At 40.1% G+C, this 20556-nt stretch overlaps 1 protein-coding gene across 5 annotated transcripts in view; it reads right to left on the bottom strand.

The window, feature by feature from the left end:
* dclk1a (doublecortin-like kinase 1a) overlaps positions 1 to 20556 on the bottom strand; it is a 68638-nt gene that overhangs the window by 24536 nt on the left and 23546 nt on the right. For all 5 annotated transcript variants that reach the window (XM_036143021.1, XM_036143020.1, XM_036143022.1 and 2 more), the window contains exon 5: positions 15135 to 15242. In XM_036143021.1, coding sequence (XP_035998914.1) covers positions 15135 to 15242 — 108 coding nt within the window. The remainder of the gene's footprint in view (positions 1 to 15134; positions 15243 to 20556) is intronic.

The following is a 20556-nucleotide window of genomic DNA, read 5'->3' as shown; positions in this document are numbered from 1 at the left end:
TTGAACTGAATATGTTGGTTCAGTTAGTGGCTATTCTCCCTGAATGTGTGGGATTCTTAGTGGAGAGCAGTAAGGTTCATATATCCATATGTGATGCATTATGAAATGTGGTTTAGTTCAGTAATTCAATGTAAAAAAAATGAAAGCATAAACAGAATAATATATTTAAAACACTTATTCCCTATAATTTTGATGATTACGGCTTACAGCTAATGAAAACCCCCACATTCCTTTGATCATATGGATATTGCACTAGATCAACAACAAAATGAAATGTATATTAAAAACGTATCTTATGGCCATGTCAAAACTACATATTGTTTTATGGCTAAAGAGTCTTGCCATCCACAGAGTGCTGTATTCAAAAACATTAGTGGGAAGTTTAGTGGAAGGAAAAACTGCTGAAGCAAAAGAGGAATGAGACATGGGGATAACTGCAACCTTGAGAGAATGGCGAGGTAAAGCCCATTCAAGACCTTTGTGAGGCATAGACTGCAGCTGGTGTCAGTGCGTCAAGAAGCACCACCAAATAAACGTGTTCCTCAGAAATCTGACCAGCTAACAAGCAGAATCACAATCTGATTGCAACGTACCCATAATTGATGCTATTTTAGAACATGTTAGGGATACAATATATTAAATAAACTACTCATTTGGATCAGATTTTATACATCAAGTGGAAAAGTTGCCCTTAACTGAATATCCTACAGATTGTACCCTGCAGCTGCAAACGTCCAGTATAAATGTCTGCTGGCATAAGCTGCCTGCTTGTATGCTGCCTTAAAACTATTAGAGATTGCAGAGGCATCCTGATTTTATCGCCTGAGCAGTTAGCATAACAAACGAGACAGTGGCTTAGTCAACAATCCTCAGCAGGCTATTCAAATACAATGGCTTACGTGATAATTTTACATTAGGTCGTGCATGATGTGCACTCAGACACATTTGAGAGCATTTGTGGGAACAGTTCTTACATAACAAATTGTTATTCTTTTTTACATTAGTAAAAGGTAAGTGTTCATCAAAATTGGTTTTGATGAACACAACTAGATGTTCATTGCCACAGAACACATTTTATCTATTCTTTGTTAGCTGTGCAGACACACCAGAGCGGCTTTGCAAGCCAACATGGCTAAATAAGGAGGCTGGGATGAGCAGTGAACATTACCGATGATGAAACCCAAACCTTGGGCAATCAGGCTATAAAAATCCCTTTATTAGTTTATGATTTCAACTCCATTTGTTCTGTTTTTGTTTTGTAAAATCAAGGCATCAAAATTGTGTTTAGAGTTAAGAAAAATAGTTATGTGCCTTAAAGTAAACGTTTTTGAGATTGAACAAATTATATAGATATGGTGGGTGATAGAGTGATGAAAAAAAACAAGGCCCTTAAACTAAAGAATTACACACAAAAAAGGCTTAGTATTGCAATGTTTTCCAAAACTTGACTTGTCAAAATTGCCATCTTTACATCATGTTTACAAGACTGACCCTGTGCTAATAATAATGTCCACAGGGGGAAAAAAACCCAAAACAACAGAATTTGTCTCCGATTTGATGTGTCCTGATAATTGCTACGTGTTATGGTGAGATTATACAAAGCATGAGATGAAAAAAAACAAACAGGCATTCCAGTGAGTGTAGAATAAACAGAAAAGATATGCAGCTAAAAGTAGGCTTTCAGCAGCCTGAAGCGAGCTCTATTATTTCTAGTGTAATTAAGGCTTTAACATGTAGCTGAAGTGAAAATTAAGAGTCAGCTGAAGGGTTTCGGATACCCAATAAGAAAAATGATTGTACAGCCAGCTGTTTAAGGAAGGCTGAAGGAAACGAACTTGTTGACCAGGGGATGCTTCAGGAAATATGCAGCAAAGAGTAACGCACCAATCAATTAGAATCAATATATATGTATAAAAAAAAACTGCATCAAAGCTAAGAACTCCTACCATTGTGGTCTGTACACACATCCACCAGACCTTCAGATTAAGGTTAGGTATTCAAACGTTAGATGAATTATGTTTACAATTATTGACTGAACAGTACAACATGTATTTGGTTCGCGCTAATTAGTCATTTAGATCTGGATCTCTTACTGTTTTACGTCTCTAGCAGCCATACAGAAAACAAACCAAATAAATAAGTAAATACTTTCGCTTTGCACTGTGTATTGACAAGATGATGAGGAAAAAAGTTGTTTTGAGAAACCAAATAATCCACTCATGAACCCTATCATGCAAAGGCCGCACATATTTTGATGGGAGATCAGTACTGTGATGATGTTTAATGCATCGCATCAGCTGCAACCAAAAATAACAGCTATAATTACCGAGAGCTTTAACGACAAATAAAAGCAACCGGTACCTGATTGTCGTTATGTCACAGTTGCATTTGGAGAGAAATGTTTTCTCTTTCTCAAATAAAATAGCACCGTGACATGCAGGTTACCAGCATTTGGTGAATGGCCTGTATCATACACGTACACATTAATGCCCATTCTGTGTATTTTATCCTGCATAAACAGATTTTATGACAACAGATGCTGCAGATATAGCACATTCACAGTTCATAAAGTTTCTCAGCCGGGGCTGTGGGGGGGTTCTCTGGAGACATATTGGATCTTATTTTTGGGTCACCCCACCCCAGGGGCTTCAACGCAAAGAGTGGGGTGAGATGCAGAGGTGTCGGCGCAGTGCTCACTGATGACACCATCTGCACTTCTCTGTTGATTTTTAGCAGACGTGAGGCATCGACGGAGGCACAGATGGTGAGACGGGGAGAGGAACTATGTCTGAGTGCAAATTGTTTTCGCACATTATTTTTGGGGCGGTGTGTATATCCACACTCAGCTGGGGTTGTGGCATCATCGCAGAGTGAAGCTCGAGCGGTGACAGTGTTAGGCTTGCCCACTCACAACCACTGGCACATAAAGCACAACATTTCCTTACATTAACATCCAATTCTATCATTTTTTTTTTGTAATTATAAATGATGCGGCGGCTGCTCAGAATGATTCACCAGGATGTACGGTTGCTTTGTTGCGCTCCACTAAGAACAAGAAAAAGAGAATTAAATTCCAATCCGCTGTGAGCTGCATACTGAGAAGTTGTTTGATGCTGCTGGGAACTGATAATGCATTCAGCCTTATTTCTTAGAAGGCTGTTGTTGTTCTTAAACCTAAGTAGAAAGGACAATGTGTTTGCCGAAACCGAGACACAAAGATAAAACACACTGACTCCAAAGTTACATCGTCTGACTGCTTTAGAGTGCTATCCAGAAATGACAGTCTCGTTGTAAAACATGAAACAGGAGAAAAACAAAGACAAGGACATCCCGAAAGAAAAAACAAAATGAAACTAAAGAGATGCTGTTTGAGTTTGTCCTTTTTCCTCAACAGTGTATAAAGGAGCCAGAGAAAAACGACTGCGGTAATTCTGATGTGTTTTTTTCTAACATCAAATGCAAGTTTCAAAGCAATAGAGATCAGGCTGACATCCGTTGGTAACCTAACCATGCACAGGGATGAAACCGGGTGAATGTTCATCGGAGTTAAGCAACAGTGAACACTCAACTTTTAACAGGTACAATCTGCTGGCTTAATGTCTTTAACGACCGCCCATTACTAAGGGGTGGTCCTGTTTCGGTTGAATTTGCATGTTATCTAAGCCATTACAAGGCCTTTGTTTGCCAATTGTATAAAGCTTGTTACTCCACATTACTCCAGACTTTTTGAATTGAGAAAGCTTCCTGGAGAGGAAGCGAAACGTCTTCAACTACGGAAAACAAGTCCAGTTGCTTTGTTTTTTACCTTTTTTTGGAATGACCATGACCTGGATGACTGAGAATCTTCACCAGCATATTTTTAACAGGTCAACACAACAGGCTTTTTAACATTGTTAGCTTACTTTTGAACACAACCCCAGACTGGTAGATAAAAACTTCAGCAACACTTGAAGTATGAGGACCTTCATTAACAGACCAACGTGTTTCTGCTTATGGCTTTCTTCTTTGGTTGAATTAGTGTCTTTGAACCAAACTTTTGGTTGTCTTGGTCGTGGCTCAGCAGTGGTGTAAACTTTGGTGGTGGAGTTATGAGTGTCCTTTAACCAGGCCACAAGCCGAAACGCGTTGGTCTGCTAATAAAGTCTGCTCCTTAGTTTTTTATCCACCAGTTCGTTGACCCTCTTCGTGCACCTTGGAAGTTGGTGAAGTTGTGCCTGAACCGTTTGCAAAAACAACCACAGAGAAATTGGTGCAGCAACTACCAAGTCTTCTTAGTTATATTTACACTTATGTTAAATGGTTCATACCCTGGAAGATTAAGGTTTGCAGTTAATTCATTCAACACATTTTTTTGTGTTTCTACAGGAAAATGATTCATGAATCCCTCAAAATACACTATGGAAATGTGCATGGGGTATCATGTTTTTTTTTTTAAAAAAAAGGTTTTTATTCACATTTTAAGAAAGAAATTACATGTTGAAGGTTATTTTTACCCTTCTCAATAATCAATGGCAAAGCCTTTATTGATACAGCACTCAAACCCTGGCAACCATGTGATTTATGACTTCTGGCATTTTTTAAAGATGTCTCCTTTGATAAATCTTAAACGATGGGCTTCGAGTCGGAGATTAAAAGGTCTCCTTGCCGTCACCCCTAGTTTTTAGCCCTCTTTTCTTGGGGTTTCAAGTCTGTTATCTGGCCGAGCCACTCCAAAGCATTTACATTACTTCCAGTCAGAAGAAATGTGTTGGCAAAACTGAAATATTTCTTTTGATCTAAATCTGGCTGAGTTACAAATTCTTTTTGGCCATATCCCGATACAATCAAAATGTAAAATGTAAATAAATACAAACTTATCTTGAGAATCCCAAAACGGGGGCATAAGTCGGAAACTGAATAACCGTTGGAGTCAGTCGCCATTAAAATCAGGATCAATGATTAATAAAGAAAGAGGAACAAAACACACAAACATACCTCAAATGAAATAAACATTCAAAATATTACATGATGAAAACTTAACGTTAATCATTGATCACGCTTTGAATGCAAAGCAGTCTGTAAACAATTTGGATTTCTAACTTAATGTAGGGGAAGGTTTGGGAAAACATAAAAAAAGAAGGAAGGCCTTTAACGTTGGCAGCTACCATGGCAGGAAACAGCTTTGATAAAGAAACCCTTTATTTTTTTTACCCGGTTCTGGTCGTGTCCCCTGTCAATAAACAAGACTGAGTCCCTGGATGTGGGTTTTTGAGCATCCGCTGTCTCAGCTCAATGGACGGGAAATACTGTATTAGCGCAACATCTACTTGGCCTGGTCATGAGGCCGTTGCCCCAGTAAAGCACCAGCCGCAGTCACCTGGCGATGGCGTTGGGAATCCAGTGGTTCCTCTCTTTTGGTTGAGTTGAACAGCATGAAACGTAACTGGATTTCATTTCTACTACAGAAGTGTGAAGACAAAACCAAGCTTGGTGGAACTTTAAATATTGCAGGGGAAAAAAATTAAATGTTAGGACAGATAAAAAACAAACAAACAAACAAACAAACATGAAAACCAAAGCTTAATAAAGTTGATGGGCTTGACAAACCTGACTGGGCCAAACTTTTTTTTGGCTGTTCCTGAGTGTTTTTTAGTCTCGTCAGTCCGTCACTCTCTGAATAAGAAGTAGATAGCTTACAGAAGTTTCCCCCTTGTGATGCCATCAGGTACTGGTCAGAAGGGGGAGATTTGAAGAGGAAAATGTTTTCCACATCCATTGTTAAGGAAAATAGATGCTGCTACTTTTAGAAATTTTTGGGAAGAGGATGTTGCAAAATACAAACTAATAATACATTTCTGGATGGAAGTAGGGGTGTTTTTCAAGAAGCAAGTCATGCCCCGTAATATTCTTAGCAAAAATATCCAAAGAACGTCTGTTTTTTTTTTATTTACTATGATCCAAATTAGCAGAAAAAACATAATTACTTTAAATGGCCTTTTCTGTCACTGAGATGGATCTAAATACAAACTTTATAGTAACAGCATCATACACACTGAATGTTTTTTTACAATCTAAGGAGCATAATCTGTGGGATGAGAAATTATCTCAACTTAATTTAGTGACATGATGGTTAGAATGGGACATTTCTGAGTGGTCCATGTCATTATTACTAGTTCGGCTCTAGTAAAATACAAAGTAAAATTTTGTGGCCTCCTGGTATTTATTCACATTGTCATTGATAGGCCTGGCACGTTGAAGGATGAACAAATACACAAAGTCTAAGAAAGATCACAGATACAAGCGGCTGAAACGAGCTTCATCTGTAGGGCAGCTGGCCTCAGCCTCGGGGATAAGGTTAGGAGCTCACAGCAGAGTCACTGCTCCTCCACATTGAAAGGTGTCAACTAAGACGGGTTGGAGATCTGATCGAAATGCTTCCCTTTGGAGGTTTTTCAGGCATCTCCCACTGGGATAGGATCATGGGGCAGACCGAGAACCCTTTGAGGGAAGCATAAATGCCCCAGAATGGACAGGGGATTGCTGCTCTGGACAGGAATGTGAGGTTCCCCTCTGGAGCTTGCTATAACTGCAAGCCGATCGTGGTTGAGTGAGATTTAAGAAAACAAAACAAAAACATATGCTGTTTATTAGTCAGAATATCCAAAACTCCAATCCACTTAATTAAAACAGGGTTGTAAATTCATACTAAATGTCCCCTATGAGCTGCCGAGCTGGGTGCGCCATCATGACCCTGAGCTAAAGGAGAGCAGATAACCAAACCCACATGAAACGGATCCGATAGTAATGCAGCAGGCACACATGCAATAAAAATAAGTCAAAAGAGGACTCCAGATTTTAGTGAATAAATGTTACGGCTTTACATACAGAAAACATTGACCTCTATTTGTCAGCAAAATAGCACCTACTAATAGCAGATGACAGTTCTTACTGATAATTTAACACGTCTAAAATTATGAAGATTACTGATTGGGTGGTGTTTATTTAAATATACAGAATTAATTATAATCTGCATGTTAAAAGTAGTCTCCTCAAGAAAAAAAACTCACTAACTTTTACAGAAAAAAACATTAAGACTGAATTTATTTGCTAAAAGAAAATGTAACATTCACACTCTGATTGTCGTCTTATCTTTTGGCCATTTAAAATTTCAATCAGCAAAACTGCTTTTGAATCCATACATTGAACTTTTTTCACACATAAAGAAAAGTAAATATATTCTTATGCTACATTGGACTGTACTTGTTTTCCTACTGTCCAATAATGTAGCAATGATAGAACTCAGTATTTGTCCACAAGTGTTACAAACAGATTTGTTGTGTTGCTGCAACTGGGTGATGGGATTAAATGCTAAATATTTACTATGAATAATTTCATTTCATCTGCAAAACAGACAAGTTTTCTGAATTTTCAGTTTAATAACACCTCCTGATTGGATTTACGGTCTTAGTATGAGTGTGTGAAAAACTGTGTCTCCCCCCCCCCCCCCCACACCCACCCACACACTTCTACTGTACAGCAGTGTCCAGATAATAGCTGTAAACTCACACAGTCATGGGCAGTCAGAGGGAAACCAGGTGGTGTTTGATATTGTGCTAAATGCTCTCTCTGACAGATATAATTCACACTCAACATCTGTGTTTAATGCCTTTAACTGCACAATTGGTTTGTCACACTTTTTCAATCATTTTAGGTCTGATTTATCTTTAACGACATAATTTCAGTATTTAAAAGTAGTTTTAAAAGCACTCTGATAGATGATATGATAGATGAAGAACGACAACACATAAAAAGATGTTCCTTTTTTGCATAGTTAATGTTAAGCAATCATATGTATGTTTAGAAGTAAAAAAAAAAATCTTGATTTTTCTTAATGTATGATGAGGGTCCAGCATTATAAACTGATTTTCTGTTGTCTTGATAGCAGTATAAGATTGGCTAGCCAACGTGTTGCCTTGAAATCTGATATAAGACAACTTTGTGCTAGATGGGAGCCTGAAAACAAAATCAGAATGTATTCCTCGTTAGGATATGAACCTACATTTCAAGAAATCTTTGCCAATTTTTGTTAGAAACTATTTACAGCATTCTCCCCAATTATCGGCATCCCCGCTGAAGATATATATATAAAGCCTTAAGATACACACACATTTAAATTCAGCTTTTAATTTCAGCAAAAATAACTGTGGGTAGTAGTCAGACATTATAACCGTTCTTACCAATCACCGATAGCTGTCAATTCCTGCAAAAATGTAACTCAAAGAGGCCAAGTCATATATTTTGCCCATAAAAAGAAAACAAACACATACAGTATATTGTTCTTCAAATAAAACAATCTACACCAAGTGTTTGTTTTGATAGTGTTTACTTAGTCCTATGTGAGCTTGACAATAACTATCAGAAAGCAAGATGGCGAGAATTGAAGCAGCTAATGTGAGAGCCAGCAGACCATCCTGCAATGCTTCACCGTAAAGGGACAGCTCGGCAGGGTGGAAGACCAACCAGAACTACAGGATTAGGGTTACTTTATCTCTATATTTGTGCGCCTCTACTGGGCTTTGCTTACACGCTCTGCTCCATCACAGACATAATGTGTAGGCAATTATAGGACTCAACAGGGTCCTATAATAGGGGGTTTTCACTGACGTCACTGGCCAACTTCCGGTCCGCCATATTGGGTGGCACACTTCCTTATCTCTAGTTGTCGTACACGTATTATCGTATCGCGAATGGATAAGTACGCCAGCACGCTAGAGCGACCAGATAAGGACGTATATCTGAGGAAATGTTCCGTGATCGACCATATGGACCCCTATGCCCTCCACGGTGCCTTGTTTAGCCGTAATCCAGATGATTGGCCAAATGTAGAGCACGGCGACATAGTGCATTACCTGGTGTTCGGTGAAAACCCTCTGCACACTCTTGAGGAAATGAGAGCTTACAAGGGTCTAAAGGCTCACAACCAGTTCACATCTGGTTATGTACATCAAGGAAATCGCCATCATACGTGGACGGGTGAGTTTTAATAAGATGGTAAAAATGTAAACAATCCGACGCAAATGTGTCGCATGCTTCTGCGGTGGCTGGCGGCCGGCGGCGGGCGGTGCGCAAAGGCGCACCGCCCGCCGCAGGGCGGACGGGCTCTGGGCCGATCGACGCCGCTCGCGGCTTTAATTATTTAAGCAGAACAATGACCAGCGCAAAATTAAGTTGTATTTACCATATTGGCGCCGGTAGGAGCTGCAGATCATAAAGCCAGCAAACAGTGGGAACACAGTAACTCGTTCAAAGGTAAGCTGCGCTCAGACGGGCTCTGGCACATGCTAGTTTAATAGCTGCTAACCGTTAGCGCTAACAACCACTTGCGCATGTAATGTACTTTTAACTTGCTGCTATGTGTTTCAAACGTTTAGAACACACTCTCATTGACATCGGGATACTGTGGAAAGTTATGTTCGGTCGACTTACAGCCGCGATCCAAGCGAGCCGACGACTCTTTGCTATCGCTAACAGTTGTTCTCCGTGGTTGCGCCTCCAGGCAGGAAAGCGGTGGAAAATTAATCCGTTTCTATGTTTTTCCCATGGCGATCATGTGTTGCGCTGTTACAGCCCACAATACAGCAACGGTTTACCATGGTTGAAATCAAGTTAAGGTGAAATTAATCAAATTAAAACACGGCTGAGAGAGGGAGTACAGTATGCGGTAGTAATAGGCAGTAGAGGCGGCGGAGGCAGTCAACACGGCAGCCGCGGAAAGTAATAAGTCATGACGCCCAAGCCCTATTATTAATATATTCTTCTTACATGTTTTAAATACTTAACAGTTAATTACCTGTGACAAAGTGAGCACCGCAGACTCTGGCGTATTCCAGCTTAACACCGTCCAAATCGGACCTGGATATCCGTGTCAGCCATAGGTGACGGTGTTGTTCAGATAGCTGTTTTGTTTTTTTACACTGATTCACTATTACGGCTAGTAGGCGATAGAAAGAGCGTTGATCTCCACCTCCACGGGCCGTGCAACCAACCATTAAACACGTTTTCCCCATTGTTCACTTCCAATACTGCCTAAGGCGTCATACAATGCAGGTCAACGGTGCGAAACGACTGCCACCCAATATGGCGGACGCGCTGAGTAGTCACGTGAGCGTGACGTCAGCTGAAAACCCCCTATTGCAAAACCTTTGTATGCAACCAGAGTGAGCTTCTGGTGTAGAAATGTGTAAAGTCATAGTACATGACTAGGCCCCTTTAAGCATTTTTTCTTTACATTTATAAATTACTCCTGTAAACTTCTATGTCTAAAACCGTTTCTTGTTAGTCTATCACTTCCTGTTTCCCTGGGGTATAAATACGATGCAACGCAGGGACTCATTTCTTGCCAAACAAGCGTCAACATGTAAAGTTGTCAAGTGCTTCAGAGACTTTAACTGGATCTCCATTGTTTAGTCTGACGAGACCATGGGGTTTTCACACCTTAGGTGTTTAAACTGCTAAAGACAAACTCTGATTAATTTTCCTCCCCTGATCCGGTTCGTTTGTGTAGATGTGAACACGGTGATCGAATAAGGGGACGGCCCAAAACAACCACACCGAGACAGTTTGGAGGAGGTGGTCTCCTCAGTTCCAAACGGACTCTAGAGTTTTTCATTTTAGGCGTGAATGTGATTCGACTTTGATCCGACACAGGTACCAGGTGTGCGCTGCAAGCCTGATCCGAACATCTTCCCTGTAGCCAGGCTCGCGTTGCACTATAAGATGCGGAAAGGTCAACGAATTAATAAATTATGGGGAAGCACCTTCTTTGTAAAACATATTGTCCTAAGCAACGTTTAAGACATCTTCTCAAAATCATATGGTATAGGACAATTTTGTCTTAAATAATACCCAGAAACACACCAATAATATCATTAAATTTGGACTCTACTAGCACAGAAGACAGAATCTGCTTCCTGTATTTACATTTGGTTTTCCCTCCCCGGACATGTCTGACCAATGAAAAGACTGAACGTCCTCACGTGGTTTGTAGTCACAGGTTTTAGAGTTTTCTCTATGTGAAAAGAAACCAAACCACACACAAAAAAAACATAAATTAACGGACTCATCAAGTGATTCACACTAAATAAATGAACTACAGGTGTGAAAAACGCTCTGAGCTTTTCAGCAACAAACGCCCCAGTTGGGTTTGGCCTAAAACAAAGAAGGATTACATTGTAAAGCACCTCATGCACACTGTTAAGTACAGTGGAGGGTCTGTGATGCTCTACAGGCCCAGGGAATCTTGTTGTAGTCCCAGGCATCGTGAGCTTATTAATTAACAGGATGTTCAAGCATAAAAACATGCAAACTTAGTGTTTAGGTTTCTAAACCTTTATGATACAAAAAACATTTGGGTTAATGTGAGTAGGTTAGTCAGAAAACAGGTTGTATAAAATATTAATGTCAGTAGAGCAAATTATTGGGGCATCGACAGTTTTGTCAAAAAAACTATTTATTAATAAATGGACTGTTTAGGAAAAGGTTGATTTATCTAAACTTCTACTTCGAAAACAGATATTTAAAGGCTTTATTTGAATCTTTAGCGATGCCAATTTTATGAATCCAGCCCTTTCAGGCTTAATGCAACTTTCTGATGCCGTATCACTGTTCAAATTGCAAAACTGCATTTTGTTTTTGAGACCGGTTCTTAGTGCGGATCCCACTGAGTCTTTTGTTGCGATCACATAACAGCAGCAGAACCGGCTGCATAGGAACAGTGGATAGCAGCAGATGATGCAGACTCTTTTCATTTGAGAACAAATTGTCCTGGAGGGAAGTGAGCATGGTGTATTTTTAAAGTGAGGGAGAAGGGGGGGGGGGGGGGGATGGTGGGGTAATAATAAACAAAAGAGGAGCAGAGAGGGTCAAACAACAGATCCATCAGTTGTTTTCCCGCTGTCACTGCCTCTCTCCTATCACAAACAACTGATGTTCCAGGAAATCAAATACAAAACTGTCAACACCGTCACAACAACATCTGACGATGTTAAGAACCAGAGGTGAAGCCAGAGGGGAGGGGACCTTTTTTTTTTTTCTTTTTTTTACAAAGGCCACTCGGCAGGATGGTCTGACTCAGGATTCTAGACGGGAAGCCAGCGTCAGTCGGCTCTGTCTGCACAGCCGGCCATTTCGCAGGAAGTCGCTGCCATATATGGGCGTCTATTGTGTCTCCAGCTACATGCTCCAAGTGTGCCGCGTTTCCATGGCAACCGAGATAAGTCCCCCCCCCCCCCCACCCACCAAACATGATTCTCTCTCTCACACACACACACACACACACACACACACACACACACACACACACACACACACACACACACACACACTTGTGTTACACCTTGGTTGCAGATGCGATGCTGCGAGCCAGATCACAGACTGTATGACTCACCCTCATAACCTTTTCCCCAAAGTTCCCAGTCTGGCCGGCAAGAGCTTCTCTTTACATGCAAGCTTCTTTCTCTCTATCTACGCCATCTCAGCTTATAGTTCAGTTCTTTATCCTGCAATTATCATCTTTGTAAAAAAAGAAAGAAAAGCTAACAGGCTTTAGTGTTTTTTTTTTTTTTTAAAAAAGCAGGTGGGACTAATTTCGCCTTTAGGATTTCTAGGCGTTGCATCACCCTACTGAATCCTCCCCGACCCAGTAGGTCTCTGTACTGTCAATAACTTCCTAATTACGGCAGAAATGAAAAAAAAAAAAAAAGTTAAGTGCGCCGTTGCATAACTAGGCAATAGCAGCCGAAGCTCAAGCTGTGCAATCAGGCAAAGAATGAAGTGATATTTGCTGAAGCTGGAACCTAATCACCAAGTCCTCGCCGCTATTAAGCCGGACTAAATGTCTGGCTCACCGCAAGCGTGGTACATTAGCGACAACCGCATTTATTTCTAGGAATCCGTGTTCATTTTACTGAATATTTGCTTCCTCTGAAGGAGTTTTCGGCATGTCTTGTCAGGCACGAACAAACTAAGCACGGTGCGTTTGCTCGCTCTTAATGTTTCATGACATTTCATTAGTATGTCAGGTGAGGAGCAGCTTGAGTGGAGCTGCAGGATTGAGTCACCAGCCCCTCTCATCTTCCCTCTCTCTCTCCCTCTCTCTTTTGTTACCCCTCTCGTCCCTGCTTGCATTTTGCTCCCCTCCCTGGCGAAATCAGCTGGATCTCGTCTCATTTGAATTTTGCATGCGCCGAAACGCGGCTCTCGCGTGTGTGTGCGCGAACGCTGCCAGACAGTCGGCAGAGCTCTGATTTCATTACAGCCTTAATTCACACTGTGCTGCGACACAGACGGAATTAATGAGCTAGATAACGGCAGAAAGAGAAAAAAAAAAGACGAGGAAGAAACGGGACACAAGCGACCCAGGGGTTTTTATTTGGCTGGGCCTGTGACACCGTACACAGTCCTCGTGTATAAAAACAGACATAAAGGCCCGAAGGACGTCATAAATCACATATAGTGGCTTAAATTTGTACTGCATGATTTTTTTCCATATTGTTTCATGTTACAACCACAACTTTTGGATTTGCACTGCAAAAACGAAACTAAAAATAAGTAAAATGTTCTTAAAACGTATGTATTTTTCCTTGATTTGAGCAGGATCTGCCTATAGAATAAGTTTTTTGCACTTAAAATAGGAACAATTCATCTCCATCATCTTTTTTCAAGCGCAGTATATCTAATTATCTTATTTTAGGGGTCAAAATACTCATTCCATTGGCAGATAATCTTATTTACCTGCTCAAATCTAGGACAAAAACACTACTTTTAAGAAAATTTTACTTATTTTTAGATCCGTTTTTGCAGCGTGGTGTGATAGACCAACACAAAGTAGAGTATAATTGCAAGGTTGAAGAAAAACGATGCAATTGCCATTCTAACACAAGAATATACTTGGGTCTAAACCAGTATATGTTGTCTGTTGGACTCTACGCCCCTCCCCAGTCTCAAGTTTTCCGCACCAGAATAGCTTCGTATTTACCTGCATCTAGTTTCCTATCTACTCTGAAAGGCTTCCCTGTCCCTGCTGGAGAAAAGAATCTGCACAGCCTGATGCTGCCACCACCGTGTTTCTCAGTGGGGCTTGTTGGCTCCAGTTTCTTTTCTCCACACACAGCATTTTGCGTGTCAGCCAGGACATTTGCTGTGCTGGCTGTGTCCCCCTGGATGGCATGAGTGCGCCGCTAATGGCTGTCTTTCTGTCTGCGCAGCTCCTCCAGTGTTAGAATGGGCCTCCTGGCTGCTCCCCAGTCACTAATGTTTCCGTTGGCCAGCCTGTAGGGGTAGGTGGAAGCCCTGTTTGCAGCCGTGCCACGCTCTTATGAGTGCATTGGTCGGGTGATTGTTTTAATCTCTGATTCTTGTTTTCTCCTGAAGAATGAAACTCTGTGTTTTGTTTACTTTCACGTTCTTCCTTTTTCTGGAGATTTTGTTTGTCACATTTTTACTGGTATCTTGATTTTTTTTGTATCCTGTTGAGTTGCGCTCTGTTTCTGAGACATAATCTTGTCTGATTTTTGTCTGGACTTTGCTTTGTGAGTTTCAGTTCTTGTAACTTTTGAGATTTGATTAAAGCACATAACTTGTGCTCCATCCAATCCTGTATTTCGGACCCCCACCACAAGCACAAAAATCATGACACTGTCTCCTCCTTTCCTTGGCCTGGCTGTTTGATCCTCTTTTACAAACTTCTGATGCCTTCACAGAATAGGTGAATTTATATTGGATTTAAATTACACTTAGCTGAACTATAATAAATAGTGGATTTCTGAGGACAGTTGTCAAAGCTACATTGTATTTTGGGGTATCAGAGTAAAAAAAGGCTAAAATACAAACGCATGCCGCACTTCCCTGGTTTTTGTGCATAGAACAATTGAAAACAACGTATTTGTTTTCCTCCACTTTGTCTAACATAAAAACATGCAGAATAAATATGCTGAAGTTTGTGGTCATACATTTCTGTGACAAAATACAAAAAAACAAGTTGGACTTGTCTTAATGCCTTTTGTAAGGCTCTCTATATTAAACAACAGTGAAGCTAAACTGCTTTTGCAAAACAACACACACAAAAAAAAGCAGTGGGAATAGGAGAATGGCTTTACCAGATGCCGGGGACTTGCTGCGCTGTGACTGGATGACAGTCCTGGGGGAGCATCGGTTGAGAGAGCCTGACATCCTGCCGTAGGTCACTGACTTCATCATGCGGCACTCTGCATGTGCAAAGAGCATAAACAGGAGTTCAGAGACAATTTGGTAGGCGCAAAGACCCTTAGCTTTATCGATTCATCTGCACAAATAGTTTCTAAGTCCAGAAAACAAATGAGTATTTACACATTTCCTCGGACTGCAGCTCTGATGGTTAGGCTTAGGCCAGCATTTTTAATAGAAAACGGTAAACTTATGAACCCAGCTGTAATAGGCTGTAGCTTCAGATCCCCGAGAAAATGAGTCCTGACCTTCACCGGATTCGCTTTCCGCACAGAATTATTGAGGAGTTCCAGAAGTGACAGCTGTGACTCACGGGGTCCAATACTTTGCAGACACACAATCCAAATAAATGAGCATGTGAACGCCAGCACCCACCCTGCCTGCCTCCTTCTCCCCCAAAACCTTCCTCGTCTCCTGCTCATTAACTCGGCCCCATTAAAGCTCATTAACATTTCAGACAAGTGGAAAAGGGAAGAATGCCCGGCCTCATCCACCTCATCTGTGTGTATGTGTGTGTGTGTGTGTGTGTGTGTGTGTGTGTGTGTGTGTGTGTGTGTGTGTGTGTATGTGTGGCATTTTCTGCCATGTGATTAATGTACAATGCAGGGTGTTAACATGATGACTGTGTGCCAGAGTTGAGGCAGAGGCGATAATTATAGCGATGCTAAGAGGAGGCAAAGTCTTCCACAGCTCCATCTCCAACTGTCTTGCTGTTTACTTTGTCACGCCGTGTTCCTGTCTGTCTGTTCCAGCGTCTTACTCGCTGTCTGCCAGCGGATGAAGAGGTGTTAATTTATACCACCCTGTCCCCTGGCGCAGACAAGACAGGATTGACACGTGTGTGTGTGTGTGTTTGGGGATCGAAAGACATTCTTTTCGTACTGTATAAATACTAAAAAGAGGTAAGGAAGTCAATTTCAGCGTCCTCTTTTACGCTTTTTTTATTTAAAGATGCAATAGTTTAAGGTCAAATTTCTGGGTGTGAAAGATTAAGCCAGATGGGAGTTGCACCTGGACGCAGCCCTGCTGGGCTAACACGCTGTTTATCTTAACATAGCAAAGGGCAGGGCAAGATCTACCCGCAGAGCCCTAACAGAATAGTACAGTTAATTTTAAAGCGGGGCTCGGGGAAGTTGTTCTCAGCAGTATGAACTGTGGTTGATGGCAGTCAGACCCCAAATCTAAATGAAAACAAAGACGATCAGGTCGGAGATGCCAGCTGACAGCTATTCCTTGCAGGACACGTTTCGAAGCAGATTTCTGCCATTTTAAAACATCAGCCTCTAACATTTCACAGCAGTAGACCAAGAGGCTGTTTTATAAACATTTGAACCAGCATCTGCTGTTGCATTGATAGAATCCATTTAGTCTTGTGCAACTCGACTGGCGACCAGAATTGGATGACTTTCAGCTTGACTGGGCCTGACTGGTGACCAGCCAGACGGGAACCCAATAATCTGACGTGTTGAGGTCAGTGAGTGAACCATACTTAAGTGCTGACAGGCCATAAAAAAACTGCAACCCTCTTTGGTATGGAAGTGGACACTGAAAGAAGACTAGTTAGTTAGTTGAATGTGGAAATGTTGGCAGCTTTTTGAAAATCTCAAAGGTAAGAGTGTTGTTTTTACAGCTGTCAACTGCCATGTTTGTCACTCACTTGATGCTTCTTTCTGGCACAACAAAGCTTATACATATATATGTATATACTGTATACACACATATGTATACATATACACACACATACATACATATATATATATATATATATATATATATATATATACTGTATATATATACACACATACATATATACACGCATACATATATACATATATATGTATATATGTATGTGTGTGTGTGTGTCTGAAAGGATGAAAATTTATTTTGTAGAACGTTTCGCTAGTGCAATACGGCGGAGGGAAAACTGATATTGTCACATAACGTAAATGTAGATTGCCAAACATTGAAAACATTTTCAGGATGATGCCGCTGCACCTGCATTTTAGCTCATTTTAAAAAAATGGTTAAAAGAAGGACTGGACTGTTATCATTTTATTTGTGTAAGATTTTGGAGGAAAACAATACAACCAGAACTGTGTGCATCTTGTTCACGTCTTGACTCCTTTCACACATTTCCACGAGTGAAAAAAAATGTGTTGTTAATATTTTTCACTCTAATAAAAGGTATTGTAACTGGAATTAGAAATAGAATAATACTGTGACACAAAATAAGATGACAATATGCAACCTTTTTTTTTCTGTGGTAATTCCATTAAAGACCTCACACAATATTAAGCCTCATTAAATTGCTTTAAAAAATAGAAAAATGTCATGTAGTTAGCATTTTTAAAATTTGATATCTTCCTTCCAATGGCAGGTATGGTAAAAAAGGATAGATTATGTTCTAGGATTTGCCTGGTCTTTTTTTATTACAGAAATGTGACAGCACTACTGAAGATGTGTAAAAATATAAAAGAAAACAACTTTTTAATGCATCAGCATATTCTAACACTAAAACTTTCTGACCTTAATTTAAGGACACCGATTCAGACTGGAAATAAATCAAATATTAAGGCATACCAGTTTTATTTCTTTTTTCTCCAAAATCACAGGTTCCACCAGTGTTTACCCCATAATACTGAAGAATTTATGTAATTTATAGAAGTTAATCAAATAAATATTGTCATGTCATTGTACACCATAGAACAAAACACAGCAGTTTATGTATAAGATCTAACAATTAAACAGAAGGCTGAAACAAAAATAGATAAACACAATAAGTGCAATGATGCAAAATGTTTAGTCTTTCCAAACATTTTTAATTAGCAATCTGTGATTACAAGTTATCCTGTGGATGTAAACATTACATTACAGAGGCTCTTAGCCGCTCTTTAAAATGGGAAAGACAAAATAACATGCCATCCCAATTAGGCAGATGTGGTTGGATTTTCATAAATGTAAAAAAAGTGTTCAAATCTGTAGCACAGTGAGCATGAACATGTACCTGTGGTCATTTGTGCAGGACATGAGATTTTCTTGCATATATGGGACCACATGTCTTCGAAATATGAATAAATAACCTTGACAAGATTTATGTTTGAGCCTGACAATACCTGCAAGCTATTTATGATCTTTTTCTCTTTATATTAATCCATGAATAGATCCATTTAAATAGCCATTTAAACTGTTAATCCTCATTTTATTCAATAGAAAAAATAAATGTTTAAAACGTTGAATGTGGAAATACCTCAACCTGAAGACAGCTTCTACAAAGGGGGATTTGAAAACATTCTTGCTGTGTCTTTCACTGAGTCTAAAGAATGCTGTGGACCAGAAAATGTGAATCCATTTCTCCTATTGGCTCACTTAGCGTATGTTTCATGGAGACGGCCTCAGATTGGCCGATTAGACCTTCATGGCAACTCCTTCACTGGAAGAACCCAACTTTCTAGTGACTGTGTACAGCCTCAAAAAGAGGCAAAAGAGAATGAAAATCAGAAAATAAAAGGTCTGCCCAGCGGAATCGAGAAGCTCGATCAATTAGTCAGATTTGATGGTTTCTGTGTAAATTTTCTGCAAAGTTTTGCTTTGTTTTTACTCTCATCGCTTGGATTTACTCTTCATCAGTAGTAGCTGGCTTTAAGACCAACACCCAGTTTGGAGTCCAAAGTAAAGGGACTCTGGACATCCAAAGGCCAGTATCAGGAGAGACCGGTACCGCTTTCAGGAGGAACCTTCCGACACACAGCCGATCCAGCGGAGGAGGCAGAACCACATGTGGTTTCCAGAAAGCAAACGGCCTCATCTGACCCACAGTAAGCACTTTTCATGTTCTATTCCTGAAATGCTGTCGCTAGAATCTGACGGATCAAAAGGAGGTTCAAGAACGTTGACTCTAATTTAATTTTCTTGTTGATAAAACGATGTCATTGTGATTTGTTTTATCTTTGTTTGTTTCTCTTTTGACTTAATAAAACCATTAGGGAGTAGACCTTGGTGTGATTAATATCAGAACTAACCCTTGATTACAATAATTATTAGTTCCAGGTGGTTTTCCTAATGATCCTTATTTGAAGTGTAATTATTTTTGATGGCGGATAAATGAATCCTAATCCCAGAAAATACAATGCACTGAAAAAGTATTTGTCCGCATACAGATTTAACTGTTTTAAATCATCAAACAAATTTTAGTATTAGACAAAGATGACCAGAGTAAATACAAAGTGCAGTTTTAAAAATGATGGTTTCACTTGTGAAAAACAAAAGTTATACAAACCCATTCCCACCCATTCCTTTTTTTTTAAGCAGAACTTGTCTGAAAGCATGAAATAGGCTAAAATATGTCAAAAAGCACCAAATCATGCCCTGCGAGAGAGTTCCAAGGCAACACTCACAGCTGACAAAAGCACATTTCACACTTTACTAAAAAAACATCCTGATGGTCCCCAAGAATTTTGGGAAGACAAAGTGAAACTCTTTGGAAGGTGTGAATCAGCCTGGCATAAGACAAAGATAACATTTGGTTGAATTTCTGGAAAGTGATCCGAAGCCCAAACTTCAATTCAGGGAATGAAATCATAGTTTGAAAAGTGCATTTCGTACTTGCTCAAATTATCTTCTGATGACAGAAAGAGACGGAGGGGAAACTCTCCAAAGCTAAGTGTTAAAGACGTGCAGTGAAGATGGGCTTGACATGTGGACTACCAAATTATTATAGCAAAAATTTATTTTAAAATGATCTTACAAATCTTTGTACATTCAGACAGATATTTTTGTTTGGGTCGGTAAGGATGCGTTAATCCAGTGAGAGAAAAAAAAAAGCTCTATATAGCAAACGTGAACACCAACAGAAAGGCAACGGTGTGGATGCGTGCTTTAAGTTTGGGCTCTGTCAACATTGATGCCAACATTGCAACATAATGCAAGTTTAATCAAAAAGATACAGCTAGAAATGGGTCGATCGCCAAGAACATTACTTGTGTGGAGATAATCACAAGTAATTGACAACAATACAGACGAAAAACAGCCCTCTAAGCCTGGCCGCATGTAGGTGGTTGCTTTGTGGTCTTTCTCAAGAGAGAAGAAGGTCGCCAAAGGAAGACTGGCTAATGGATTCAGGTAAGTATTATGTTTTGCAAATGTGAGAAGAAAAATGAAGAGCAGAGAAAGGGAGAGAGGAAAAATAGAAAGGGTGGAGGTTGGAGACCCGGGTAGGATGAATATTATTCAGTGAATAAAGGGATACAAATGAGACAAATGGACATAATAAAATTTGAACAAAAGCCAGCATGGACTGACTCACGCGGGACAAAGGTG

This window comes from Fundulus heteroclitus, chromosome 11 (genome assembly GCF_011125445.2).
Source record: "Fundulus heteroclitus isolate FHET01 chromosome 11, MU-UCD_Fhet_4.1, whole genome shotgun sequence".
NCBI classification, from domain to species: domain Eukaryota; kingdom Metazoa; phylum Chordata; class Actinopteri; order Cyprinodontiformes; family Fundulidae; genus Fundulus; species Fundulus heteroclitus.
The sequence above is the reverse complement of the archived record's forward strand: the minus strand, read 5'-3'. Positions and strand labels throughout refer to the sequence as shown.